Source organism: Macrotis lagotis, chromosome 1, assembly GCF_037893015.1.
Source record: "Macrotis lagotis isolate mMagLag1 chromosome 1, bilby.v1.9.chrom.fasta, whole genome shotgun sequence".
NCBI lineage: Eukaryota > Metazoa > Chordata > Mammalia > Peramelemorphia > Peramelidae > Macrotis > Macrotis lagotis.
In genome coordinates this window covers 878,494,286-878,509,022 of record NC_133658.1, presented here as the reverse complement: position 1 = coordinate 878,509,022, position 14,737 = coordinate 878,494,286, and the positions used below count along the sequence as shown (strand labels likewise).

At 44.1% G+C, this 14,737-nt stretch overlaps 1 protein-coding gene across 1 annotated transcript in view; it reads left to right on the top strand.

The window, feature by feature from the left end:
* Positions 1 to 11,277: 11,277 nt before the first annotated feature.
* Positions 11,278 to 14,737, top strand: part of KAZN (kazrin, periplakin interacting protein) — a 623,945-nt gene continuing 620,485 nt past the window's right edge. Inside the window, exon 1 of the mRNA XM_074218390.1 lies at positions 11,278 to 11,515. Within this exon, the coding sequence (XP_074074491.1) occupies positions 11,293 to 11,515 (223 nt within the window). The 5' untranslated portion in view covers positions 11,278 to 11,292. The remainder of the gene's footprint in view (positions 11,516 to 14,737) is intronic.

The window sequence follows — 14,737 nt, the reverse complement described above, 5'->3', positions numbered from 1 at the left end:
TATCAAATAAGAAATGTTGTTTGGCTTAATTTAAAATTCTTTCCAACCTACCTCTTCTTATGTTTCCAATCTTCCTTAGACTTTTTTCCCCTTACTAAGGTCTAAAATTTTGTGTTGCCTTTCTAACTCATTTTCATAGTGGACCTTTTTTCTGAATGTCCCCCATACCAAAAATTCTACCTCTCCTTCCCTTTTCCTCCTAGATTCTCTGGCTTTCTCAAATTCCATGTTTCAAGGGGACCTTTCCCAGGTACCATCCTCCCTTCCAACTGCTATTGCCTCCCTTCTAAGATTTCCCTCCATTTATACTATGTCTAGGGTATTTCCAAAGTCTTATTTAAGTTATAAAAACTATTAAACTTAAAAAGATTAAAGCTGCTCTAAGATTTGGACAAAGTGTATGTGTGTGAATGTGTGAGTATGTACATGTGTGTATGAGTGTACCAGTCTCAGAACCAGAAAGTCCAGGATTCAAGTCCCATCTTTAAAACATACTAGCTAGGAATCCTGAGTCACTGAACCTCTTAGAGCTCTAGTTAATTCTCCAAGACTATAAAATACAAAGAAAATGCCAACTTTTATTAATAGAGGATGCTTTTAGGGGCAGCTAGGTGGTGCAATGGATAGAGCATTGGCCCTGGAGTCAGGAGTACCTGAGTTCAAATATGACCTCAGATACATAATAATTGCCAAACTTAGATAAGTCACTTAACCCCACTGCCTTGCAAAAAAAAATAGAGGATGCTTTTGCATTGGGGATTCACTGCATTAAGGAAATCACAGAACTACCATCTATCCTATATGGTTTCTAGAAGCTAGCTCAAAAGGACATGGAGACTGGCAAAGGCTTCCATGGTCCATCAAACCCCTAGACAGACAACTTCCTTAAATAGAACATTGATCATCTCTTAATTCACATAGTACTACAGAGGCACATAGTATTTCCAAGACCTCAGGGTCATTCCTTTGGGCCATTCATCACTTGAACCCTGGATTTGGGAGGCCAAAGAGAACTCAGAAAAGAACAAAATAAAGCATAGTCCCTCCACTGGGAGATACTTCAGTACAAGCTCTTTACTTAGATGGTTAAATATACATTGAACATATATGTTTAATAATTATCTAATTCATTTTTTCACATCTTTTCAGTCATATCTGATCTTTGTGATCCCATTTGGCATTTTCTTGGCAAAGATACTGGAGTGGTATGCCATTTCCTTCTTCAACTCATTTTACAGATGAGGAAACTGAGTTAAACAGGGTGAAGTGACTTGTCCAGGATCACATAGTTATTAAATGTCTGAGGTCAGATTTGAACTCAGGAAGAGAAGTCTTTCTGATTCCAGGCACTCCACTCTATCCACTCCACCACCTAGTTGCCCTAATTCATACATAGGGATATCTTAATTATAAATAATTATCACAGCAATGTTTGAAAATGGAGGGAAACATTCAGAGGAATGTTTCGTCAATTCTATGCAAAAAAAAGAGGTTGACTCCCTTCTCCAAGGAAGTGATGAGAAAGTCAAAAGTAGAATTTGGCCATCATTACATTTGATCATACAATATTGTGTGAGCACATATATTCACACTATGTATGTGTGTAATATAGACACACAAAGAGATACATATATAAATTCCCTTTGGGATTTATAACACAAAAGACTAAGAATGGGGATGGATGGTATAGTGCAGAAAGGAAAACCTGACTTCAAACCCCATCTTGGATATTACTAGAGATGTAATCACATATATAACCTCTCTGAGTCTTAGTTTCCCCATCTGTAAAATGGGTTTAATAACTATAGCCACCAACTTCAGAGGTTTATTGTGAGGCTCAAACCAGATTATCCTTTAACTGTCAAAGCCTTATCTAAGGGACCTATTCTTCCTTCTCACATTTTACAGAAAAGGACACATAGCCATTTACCCACAGTCAAATAAATGTCTTTTAACCTTCAGAGCAGGGATTCAAACCCAGGGCTCCAGTTTCTAAATCTAGTTCCTTTTTCTACTTTGCCAAATCTCACTGCCACTACTAATATTTGTGTTTTGTATCCATGTAGAAGGGTTCCTATAGGTAAACACATTGATGCCTTGAAACCCTGACCTGGTTCTCCATTATTTGATGCCCTGGTCCTTCCTCCATTTTTCTCTTGCCCTATTTTGAACTTGTGTTTATGTTGCTTGGAGGTGGAAGAAGGGAAAACTGCAAGAAACCCAAACAGCTGTTGAGTTTCTGCTGCCTGCCCTGTTTTTTATGACCAGTCCAGTCTTTCCAATCTCTTTGCCTCTTTCCCTTACTCCTCCCCTTTCTTTTTCCCTGCTTGTAAACCCAGGGACTCAATCCTTGCCCTTGCTGGGTAGCCCCACTATGGCTCCTGGGAACTCATGTTTGAAACCACTTCATGAAAACAAACCATGTCAATGGACAAGAGATACATTTACCAGATTGGCCGGGATTTCACATGTGACAATTTAAATAAGCAGAATCCATCTGCAAAGACAGGAGGCTGATTCCCTATGGACCCATCTGTGTATGTAGGGAGTAGGGGGAGGAGCAGGGGTCAGACAGCATCCACAATCACTTCCTCGGAGGAGAAAAGAAGCCAACTACCTTCTAAGAAGAAATAAAACTGAGCCCTCCCGGCTGGTGGTTGCTTGTTATTATGTTGTTTGTTTTTGTTTTTATTTGTTGTTTTCCATATAGTGAGATGTGGGAACAAATGGAAAGGTCTTGGATTTGTTCCCTGCAAAACTTATTTATTTTGACTTCATATTGATGGATCATTGGACCTGATTTTTTTATTTTTATTTCTGTTTTATTCCTTTCTGGTATGTGAAAAGATGTGGTATCCATCCGAGGGCCTTGGATAAGCAATTTAACCAGGGAAAATGGAGATCAATGCTTAAAGAGGCAGCCAAGGAAAGTTGGTTGATGGAGAGCATGGTAAAGAAATGATGAGTAGGCAGATTCCATTCAGCAAACACTGTTTCAATCCCTCCTGTGTGCCAATCCCTCCAGACACTGTGTTAGCTGCTTGAGTTATATAGGCAAAAATCAAAGTCTCTGCCCATATTGACAATATCTGTCCAATCCAGTCTTTTTTTTGAACATATCCAGTGGGAGGAAAATTATTACCTTCTAGTATAGCTTATGCCACTTTAAATAGTGCTAATTGTTGGGAAATATTTCTTAAGCCAACCTATTTTCTAGTCCTTCTAGTTCTGCCCTCTAAATCAATTTCCCAGGTAATAGCCCTTCAAAGACAAAGCAGGGCTTCTTAAACTTTCTTATATCCTGGACCCCTTGGGAAGTGTTGGATGAAACCTATAGACCACTTCTGAAAATTCCCTTTTTAAATATATAAAATAAAATACACAAGTTTACAAGGGAAACTAATTCTATTGGAGTCCATTTTTTTTCTTCTATCCAAGTTTATAGATCTCCTAAAATTTATCTTTAGATACCTGGGCTAGTAGGCGAATAAAGAGCTTCTGGTTTAAATCCAGCTTTCATTTCATTGCTATGTCTTCCCTTCCTCAGGCTAAACATAAACTGATCTTTGTTTGACATGGACCCCTGATTCTCCCTTCCCTTCCTTGGAGGTCTTCAAGAGCCTATATGACTCTCAATTCTTGAGCTGGGGATACTTTTAATGGATGGGCTGGACTCTGCCAAATTCTGTTTTTCTATTAACATCCTAGTTGTCTTTCTCTTCTTCTCTAGTTTGTCAATTACCTTCCTCAAATGGATGATGAAGACCCAAAACAAGGTTCTAGATAGAGTGTGATCTGGTGACACAGTTCCAATGTTCAAGTCTTCATAATCCCTGTCGGTGCTTTCTTGGTAAAGATACTAGAGTAGTTTGTCATTTCTCTCTCCAGATCATTTTACAGATGAGGAAATTGAGGCAAACAAGCTAAGCGACTTGCCCAGAGTCACCCAGCTATTAAGTGTCTGGGGTCAAATTTGAACTCAGGAGAATGAGTCTTCCTGATTCCAAGCCCACTGCTCTATCCACTATGGGACCTAGTTGCCCATGATTCTTTTTTTTAATTTTTTTTTGCAAGGCAATGGAGTTAAGTGGCTTGCCCAAGGCCACACAGCTAGGTAATTATTAATTGTCTGAGGCCAGATTTGAACTCAGACACTCCTGACTCCAGGGCTGGTGCTCTATCCACTGGACCACCTAGCCACCCCACCCATGATTCTTTTGAGTCCCAAATCATATGAATTTAAAAAACAAAAAAAAATCTTTTATATGTCCTAGGTCTAGAGACAAAAAGATTTGAGTTTAAATAAGTCACTTAACCTCTGTCTGCCTCAGTTTTCTCATCAGTAAAATTCAAATATAGCACTTACCCCTTAAAATTTTTGAAACTTTAAAGTACTATATAAATGCCATCTATTACTATTCTGATGGTTGAATTTTGACCTTGGGTTGATAAATATTTAGCAACTGTCTCTCCAGAAAAAAAAAAATGATCTCAGCACCAACTTGTGGCACACTTTTAAGTCAATGTTGATGACATTTTCTCCATCACTTTCTTAAGTCTAGAAAGATCAACAAAACAATTCACCAAGTGCTGATTTGTTCCTGATTTCCAGGTTCTAATTTATATGCTCACATAAATTTAACAACTGGTTGTGAGCCAGTTGGGGCTGGTTTCAGCACACCATGTCTCATGCTCACTATGCTACTACCATTTCTAAGCTCTACCTCTGTTGCATATACTCTATGTCACCACCTTCTTTCCATACTTGTTCCCCTCTTTTGCTCTATCTTTGAAAATTAGAACATAAGCTTCCTGATGGCAAGGACTGTATCCTTGCCTCTATAACTGTCCCATAGTATCTGATACAAAGTAATTACTTAATAAATTGTTTCCTCTCATTTCTTTCATTTCACTATGCTGTTCTCCATTCCCTCAATATTTATGTAACTTGTATTTATATACTTTACCTCTTTGGGGGGTGAAATCAATTTCCTTCATCCATAAAATGGGGAGATTGGTCCTTTGTAGGTGTTTTAGATTTATTTTTTAATCATTTAGATTTATTCCTTTAATCTCCCCTTGCAAATCAGCATTTTTATTTTAAGTGCTATAATTTGATCCTGAGTCTTCTGATGCCCAACTCAATTCTTTAGTTCACCGAATGCTACTTCTTTGCATTCTCCTAGGTGCTTAGTTCATATTTATGTGAGTCTTCAATCTCCCCAGTAATTAGCATTTATATTTTAAGACTAGTCAGAGTCCTGTTTCCTGTCTCTTTGGTATGCCCCCATAACTCCTAATAGCAACCCACTCTTTATCACCTCTGTAAGAAACCTCACTTCTTGCATCAAAAGGTTTCCACTGGGAACCACATCATTTCCTTAAATTTGTGAAGAGTATGGCTTAACCTTGCAAAGCATTTTCCCAACATCTATTATTTCATTGTATCCTTGAAATAACACTGTAACATCCGAAGTCTTCTAAGGGTCTTCCCCTCCCAGGCTGATAGTTTTGTGTGGCTAAATTGGACCCTCTTTTGTCTCAATTCAAACCTAGCTTTTGGTCACTTAATGAGCTTTTTCTCAGAAAACTGTGACCTGGGAAAGACCTTATTTAGAAAGGCCAAGGTCACCCATTGCATCCTGGGCCATTTCCAATTGTTTTGAATTTTGTCTGGCCACTGAACTTCAATGACTCTGAAAGAGACAGTGAGACTGACAACTTTTCCAGCTTTGTATTACTTAAATTCAATTCACTCCAAGTCAAGATATCGCCATGGTGATATCATTGGTACTCTTTGAGAAAGAAGGATGAACAACAGCAACAACCTGTGAAGCACAAAAGGTATTATTATCTTCCTGTTTCTAATGGCGAAACCAAGGTTGTTACACAAATGGCTAAGAGAATGGGCATCTAGATGCCTCAAGGAGTTCAAATCATGTGTGGTAAAATGTGAGTGTGTGTGTGTAGGAGGGGAATAATCTCTGGAGTCAGGTTGACTCAAATCCTATTTCTGATGCTTACTATGCATGTGACCTTGGACAAGTCAATTAATGAACCTAGGCCTCAGTTTCCTCTCAGTAAAAATGAGAGAATTGGAAAGGAAAAGACATCTTCCATCCCTTCAGTCAATCAATTACCAAGCAATTGTGTGCCAGACACTGTGAAAAGAATTAAAGATGCAAAGAAAAAAAAAAGCAAAAGCAGCTTCTGCCCTCAAGAAGTTTGCAATCTAATGGAAAAGCAAGATGTCCCTATTGACATATAAAAGCTACCAAAAAAGTAGATAGCAGGTAGACTTAGGTTGGTACAAAAAGCCGGAGGAACTAAGAACAACATCCTAGAGAAGATAAAACTTTGGCTGAATCTTAAAGGAAGCTAGTGCTATCCACATAGACATAGATAAAAGTGACAAAGTAGTAGAAGGCAGCCTTAGCGAGGATGGTGCTAGAAGCTAGAGGAACTAAGAACAGCATTCCAGAGAAGGTAGCACTTTGGCTGAATCTTAAAGGATGCTAGAGATGTAAAGATATACAAGCCTATAAGCTGAATTCTCTAGCAACAACAGAAGTTGTGGATTTCATTGCTCAACTGAGGAGTAAGTTTTCAATGACCATGGAGAAAACTATTGAGAGCCATCACTGAACATCGGGGAAAAAGCAGACACTGAAACACTGGCCTGGTTTTCTAAAAACAAAAAAAAAGAATGGAATTTGTCTCACATACACAATCACACTAAGAACCCTCTCCAAGAGGGATTACGAAATCCTTCTATAGGAAATGGATTTATGAACTTAGTCTCGTAGGAAGTTAGGGATTCTAAGAGGCATGGATCATTATCTCTACAAAGGTACAAAAGTAAGATATAAAGAACATTTAGGATTGTTCTTCAGGATGGGAAGGAATATTTTGCTCAGGAAAGAAAACCTTCAGCAGGACATCCTAATGATTTGCCTGAATTTTTCAAAAGCCTTTTTTTTTTTTTGGTCCCAATTGGTGAAAGAGGAGACAGAAAGTTTAGTGGGGAAAAAAGACAAAGAAATGTACAGGAACCCTTTCCCACCCCCATATACCCTCTTTCTTCCCGGCAGTTTGCACTGAGGACTCTAGTTCAAGTCTGGTTATGTTATTCTTGGAAACCTGGCAGTAAAGAAATATGAGTAACACCTGGTCTCCTTGTTGACTATATAAATACAGACATAGATTATTTTTTGCTTTTCTTTGTATCCCAGTGCTTAGCACAAAGTCTTATACAAAGTAATATAATTATAGCTAGTGTTTATAGAGTTCTCTTAGATTTGGAAAATGTTTTGCAGGTTTGCAACTCATTAGGTTTGCAAAGGGTTTAATAAATGTTTGTTGACTTGACATATAGTTTCACTAGACAAAGCTGCCTTTTTCCTTAAGGGCAAAAAACAAACAAACAGAGACGGGTTCTCCTAAGATATCTGAGTTATGAAGACACTGAAAGTTTCCTGTTGCTTTTTTCTTTTTTAATACTACTCTAGTATTTTCAGTTTTTTCTGAGCCTTTAGTTCCAATACTTCCTGGTACTGAACGGTAGTTTTTACCTGCATGTGTGTGTGTGGTGTGTGTGTGTGTGTGTGTGTGTGTATTCCAGTTCAAAAAGCCCCCATTAATTTGCTCAGTTGGTCTCAAAAATATGCTAAAAAGTCAAAGGTCAAAGTTAGTGCTTAAGACTCCAGAAGGGCCTGCTGACTTTGCAAAGAGCCATTCTAGTGTTACCTGTTGCCACTATCAATGCCCCCTTTATATGGTTCTTTGAGAGATGTCCCCCAAGCCAGTCCTGCCTTCCTACAAATGTATATATTTTGATAGTATTCAACCATCATTTCTAGTGGGGAGGGTAGCTAGGGTGGATAGAGTACTGGCCTTAGAGTCAGGAGGATGGGAGTTTGAATCCATCCTCAGACAACTGACACTAGCTGTGTGACCTTTGGCAAGTCACTTTACTCTGACTGCCTCTCATTCAGGGTCATCTCTAGTCATCCTGCTCCATATCTGACCACTGGAAGAGAAAGTGAGGCTGGTGACTTAATACAGCCCCCCTCATTCAAATTAAATTTCTGTGCTTGACATGGCATCACCTCCTGATTTTGTGGTGTTCTTTGAGAATGAAGGACAAACATTGTGGAGACAAGTCAAAATGGGAAGCTTTTGTGATGGGCGGAAAGCAACCTTTTTATCAGTCCAGCAAGTATTGATCCAGTGTGTTCCTTCTGTTGGGGGGGGGGGGTAAAGTGGGGAACTGGGAGAACACCATGCTAGGAAGGAAAAGACCAATGTAGTCCCTTCCTTTTTTTCTTTTCTTTTTTTGGTTTTTGCAAGGCAATGGGATTAAGTGACTTGCCCAAGGTCACACAGCTAGGTAATTACTAAGTGTCTGAGGTTAAATTTGAACTCAGGTCCTCCTGACTCCAGGGCTGGTGCTCTATCCACTGAGCCACCTAACTTTCCTAGTCCCTTTCTTCCTCAATTTTGCAGGTTTACAGGTTTTCAGTCCAGGAGACCAATCATACACAAACATAAGTAGGCAGGGTGTAACATACTTCAAAAGTGGCTTGTATTAGCACCCTGTGGCACAATGGTTGGACAGCTGAATTTGAAATCAGGAAAAACAGTGAATTTAACTCTCACCTCTGACCCTTACTGTCAATCATTTAATCTCCCTGAGACTAGGTACTAAATTTAGCTACTAGATTCCAGAAGGGTCTTAGTCTTCAGTAGAAAAGGGGGATTCCTTGAGTTATTTATTGAATGCATTTAAGATGCCAAAACAAAGTGTGATTTGAAGTCTAATATATGGTCCTATGATTGCATGCATTGATAGAGACAGTTATCTGGAGGTAAGATTTGTATTGGGTTTTAAAGGACTGTAGGAATTTAACAGGTAGAAAAAAACATTTCAAGAAAAAATGTGAGCAAAGGTACATAGGTAGGAAATGACAAGGGCAGATATTTAGATATAATCCAATTTGACTAGAAGATGGAGTAGCAGAAAAGCATTTTGGGAGGATGGTGAAAAATTTTAGAAAGATTGAAAGACCTTGAGGGAGTTTTAAATGGCACATTGCAAAGGTATATAGGTAGGAAATAACAAGGGCAGGGACTTGGTTGGATATAATCCAATTTGACTAGAAGATGGACTATGTGGCAGAGAAGCAGTTTGGAAAGATAGTGAAAGATTTTGGAAAGACTGAAAGACCTTGAGGAAGTTTTAAATGGCACATCACTAGTTAATAGGGAACCACTGGAAATTTGGAAGCAAGGGAACAAATGACCAGACCTGTAAGTAAGGAAGTTTCCTTATCCTTGGAGAAATGGATTAGAAAAGAGGAGAGAGTGGAGGTCAGAAGTAGTGTTATAGTTTTGTTTTTTAAAAAAAGAAAAGCTCTTTAAATGAAAATTTTCAGGAACGGGTCTTTTTTTAAGTGGTCCTAAGACATGCTTGGGTGGAAATTGGGTTTCCTTGGCCGAGGGCTGAATTTGACTGGTTTTAATTGTTCTATTTGCAAAGTCTAAGGTTTGCTATGGTAACAAGGTCTGGCATCCAGAATGCATGTGAAAATAAAATGCGTTTGAAGGGTGAGGAGAAGGGGGTTCTCCTGGGAGTATTTTTGGATTTTAAACTCATTTGAACAGTGGTTGGGTAAGTTGAGGTCACAAGTTCTGGACTCTACCAGGATCTGGCAGTCTGGTAGGACCGACTTCACGATCCATCCAAGAACCATCCGGGAGTTAAAGCACCCTTCTTAGGGTCTGGCTCTTGGCTATGGCCGGGTTCTCTGTCAGTCTCGGCTTCAGTTGACTCTTTCTTACCCACCACAGCCTAGGAAATATGTGTGTGTGTGTGTGTGTGTGTGTGTGTGTGTGTAGGGAGGAGTCACACACATGATACAAACCCAGACACACATCCATACACACACATTCACACGTGACACAGGCACACACACACCCTCACATACATAGCCACACATATACACACACTCACACACGACACAAACACAGACACACACAGAAGACACAAACACAGAAACAAACACACCCTCACACACGACACAAACACAGACACACTCACACATGACACAGATACACGTGTGACTTCACATACATACACACTCAGACACACGACACAAACACTGACACACATACAGAGGACACAAACACAGACACACACACACCCTCACACATACACACTCGCACGACACAAACGTGCCTTCACATACATGCACACACTCAGACACACACGACACAAACACACACACACACAGAGGACACAAACACAGATAACATAACAGACATAACACACACCCTCACATACATAGACAAACACATACACACTCACACCACACACACACACACACCACACACACACACACCACACACACACACACACACACACACACACACATAGCCCAGCCTCCAAGGCAGGCTGGCATTGTCTCCGGGAAGGTGAGGATGGCAGCGGCTCCCTCCCCCGGCTAGCCCTCTCCGGTCTGGCGGACTCTCTCCCGGTGCCCCCGTGCCCCCTCCTGGTTCTCGTGCCCGGGGCTGCCCCCCGCCCGGCTCCTCCAGGGCAGTCCCCGGCTTCCCGGAGGCGAGCTGCAGCTGCTTCGCGCGCCCTGGCCCCGCGGAGGAGGCAGAGCGGCCAGCCTGGGGCCCGCACTCAGCCGCCCCCGAGGGAGGGCTGGGGAGAGGAGGGGGACCATCGCAAGGCCCGAGGGGGAGGCGGCCCGACTCCGGGCCAGGCTCGCCCGCTCCGCCGAGCGCCCCCCGGCTCCTTCTAGCCCGGGGCCCCCGGGCGGCCGCCCAGAAGCGGGTGTGTCCCCCCGGGCGCCGAGCCCCCGCGGGCGGGCAGCGCAGGGCTCCGGCCCCCTCGTCTCCCACCCCTCTGGAACTCGGGGCAAATGGTAGGCTCCATTTAAAGTGTGCTTGTCCCCGTTCACCGAGCAGCCCTCGCCCGGGTCTCTGCCGCCGCCGCCGCTGCCGCCGCCGCCGCCGCTCCTCCTCCTCCTCCTCCTCCTCCTCCTCCTCCCCCCCCCCCCCCCCCCCGGCTGCTGCTGCTCCAGCAGCCCCTGTCATTCCTGCGCTGGCGAGCCCGGCGGTGGCGGCCGCGGCGGCTCCGCGCGGAGGGGGAAGGGGCCGGCCCGTGGGGCAGCCAGGGAGCCAACAGGTAGAGCCGGGGCGCCCCGCCCCCCGCGCCCCCCGGTGCAGCCCGGGCATCATGCTGCTCTTTGTCACTCCTCTCCTGCCCAGGCCAAAATCCTCAGCATGATGGAAGACAATAAGCAGCTGGCGCTCCGGATCGATGGGGCGATCCAGTCGGCCAGCCAGGAGGTGACCAACCTGCGAGCCGAGCTGACAGCCACCAACCGGAGACTGGCCGAGTTGAGCGGCGGCGGCGGCGGCGGCGGCGGAGGAGGAGGCGGCGGCGGCGGCGGCGGCGGCGGCGGCGACTCCGCGATCATGGAGAACAACCATCACAACGCGCAAGGTAGAGAATCCCCCCGACCCCCAGAGGGGATCGAACGACCCCATCTCCCTGCCCGTTCTGCAATGCCCCCCGCCCCCGGCTGATCCAGCCGAGGGGTCCGCCCGCGCCTCCTGGGGGGAGACTTGGCTCCTGGGGTGGGCTGCATGCAAGGCTGCCTCTCGCCCACAGAATAGGCTGCAAGCAGGAAGGCACCCCGGCCAAAGCCAGAGAGGGGCTGGATGAGTGCTGGATTTAGCGTCTCCCCACCGTGGGTGGCAAGCTTACTGGGCATCCTTCGGCGTCGTGCCCCCGAACCCCTGGCCCCGGTCCCTCTTGGCCCCTCACCTGAGAGGGAGGTGATCGGAGCTGTGATGGGCGCCCCCGAGTCTTGGGAAAGGAGGACAAGAGTCGGATTTGCCCCATGGCCGAGGAGCCAACCCTGGTTTCCTTGGGAGCAGAAAGTGTGATCTGGGTGGCAAGCAAAACCCCAATCAATGGGAAAAACTTTTCATCTCCACTGTCTGTGCCCTTCCCTTCTCCCTCCCCCTTAGGAAAAGCCAGGGATGCTCTCCGCCCCCCAATTTCCGAAAGCTACTTGGTTCCCTCACTGCCTGGTATCTGGGGCTCTGAGGTCTGGCGTCCGCGATGTCAGGGCCAGTTGCATCACGGATGCCGTTCCCACTTCCCTCCACCAAAACTGGGTCCCTTGTCTTCTTTTCACCTGGACTCGATGCTCCCTCCATGTGAATCCAGCCCTCCCACCTCCGCAGCAGCAGCAGCCAGTGAGCGACTCTGCCTGCGACAGTGGCCATGCCCTGCTCAGCAGGGACTTTAAATTGCTCAGCCAAAAATCAGCCCCAAACCCTACCGGGATCTTGTCCTTCCTCGGGACCAGATCTCCCTAGCTTCTCCACCCCCCCCCAAAAAAAGACAGAGAATAACGTCCCCTGATGAGAAAGTGTGTTGGTCCTGGTCGAGGGGATCTGAAGCCTGAGCGAGAAGTGACTTCCTTACAGTTTGCAGACCCCATCCGAGCTTGCCGTGTTGACATTGGCTCCCAAGCAACCTCCTTGCAAGGGTTAAATGGTAGCTGAACTCTCCCTAAGATGCATTGTTTGATCTCTCTGAAGCAAGAAAGTGTGAGTCAAGCCAGGTCACTGGGGATTTCTGCTAATCACCCAAGTGTTTAAATCTCCAGAGTTGCTGTCTATAAAATTAAATGTAATTGTAACCCTTAAGCCCTTGAAATCCAAAGAAATCAAAAGATGTTCTTCATTCGCTGGTCCCTTCTGAATAACATGCAAGGGTCAAGGAAGGTTCTAGCTAATGAGTCGTCCAGTCAGCCCGGAAACTGACCTCTTGTCTGTTTCAAGAGAGCCCCTTCCCCTTCCAAGAATTTGACAGAATTCTCAGGTTCCTCTACAGGGGTCCTGGTGCTTCAGGGAGTCGAATGTGAACCTGAAGATTAACTGGGGCTCCTGAAATCCTAACTAGATCTCTCCCTCCCCAAGAGTGGTGCGAGGTTCCTGAGGACCAGCTCACTTCTGCTGCAACTGAATGGGCATTATGTAAGGCTGATGAATGAGCTGTCTTCTCTGGTTTGGCATAAGGGCTGCAAGGTGGAAACTGGGCAGATTTCAGTAACTTATCCCTCGTTACCTTAGTGTATATGTGTTAAGTCACAGCTGATCTGCCTGAAGATACTGTAGATCACCCGGTCTCAGAGATATAGATAAAGTATTGTTTAGGATTTATGGACAGAGGTTTTTTTAGTGTGACAGAAACTAAGAATTGACATGGCAAGTCAAATTTGAAAGGTCTACTGGTGGACCACAACCTCCCCCTCTCCCCAAAGGGGGAAAGTTTAGTCTGCTGGTAAAGCAGGTTGCAGTAAATGTATGTAGTGATTTATGGGATTAATTTTCAATTGGGGGTCACTGGATGAGGGCTGAATTCTCCCTCTCGAGCAGGTCACATTGCTAGGGGATACAATTTCTTGGCCTCCCCCTCACCCCCACCTAAATGCATCAGCTGTAAAAAGGGAAATGCCTCTCAGCTGCCCTGATGGTCCTAAAATCCTCAAATGGGAGACGCTAAATCCAGTAACCACTCCAGGTAAATGTTCTTAAGAGCCTCCTTGTTTCTAACTCAATTTAGGAAGAGTTGTCAGCCCATCTCCCTTTAAATTGACGTGAATTTGCACCCATGTGTGGGTTTTAGAAAAGGAATGAGGCTATATGGCAGGCAGATGTTATTTACAGGAATGGTTCTTGAATGTGATGTTTCTGCCTTATTAGAGAGGAAGAGACCCTCTGCACACGAAGCCTGGTTGTATGTCTTCACTGGGCTTTACCTTTTCACAGCACAGGCCGAAGTGGAATTGTATCAGATTCATGGCAGAGAATTCTTCGAGGGTTCTGGCTCCTTGATCACCTTAAGGCTAGAGTAGCTCCCAGCCTCTCTCTGGCTTGCAGTTTTCAAGTTCGTCTCTTCAATTATAATCTGATGGTTTTAATTTTGAATGTGCTCATTAGGATCATTAAGCCCATGATTTAAGATGATTCCCATTTGTTGTTCTATGCAGTTGTTACTCTTCTAATTGTGACTTTAGAAACAATGACATAGACTCCTATGAAAATTGCTAGCACATGCCTTTAATTGAAAAAGACTTACAGATATTAGGAATATATCAGAGTACTTGTCACATGCATGCTGATTTATCAACTGTTCCTGTTTTTCTAATATTATCAAAAACATAAATTGAAAGATTCACTCCCCCTTCCCCCATAACAAGGTTGCAATCTGGCCATGGTGGTGGTGGTGGTGGTGGTGGTGATGGTGGGGTGGAAAAGAGGAGCCTTTTAATTAATTAAGAATATTAACCAATCCATCATCAGATGCTTTATCCAGTTGACAATCCAGCAGGAAGCCTTTGGGACACCTTTGGCTCCAGAGCTTGGTTTCTCAGGGAGGATGAATGTACTCTTGTCATTTAAACAAAATATGAACTCTGCTGGTCCCTTCCACAAGCCTTGTATGGTTGCTATGTAACAGAGTCTCGAAAGCGAACTGTTACAAATCGGGGGGTTAGTCACTTTGCAGCATCTTCTCTTGAAATCTGTGTTGAAAGAGCGCATGGCAGGCAGCCCATCTTGGCTGTTTTCTCTCTTCTCTCAGTGAGTTGAGTAATCCCTAATGAGGACACAGGCACCTACTGCAGAGGGCATCTTCAGTGAGAGGTGT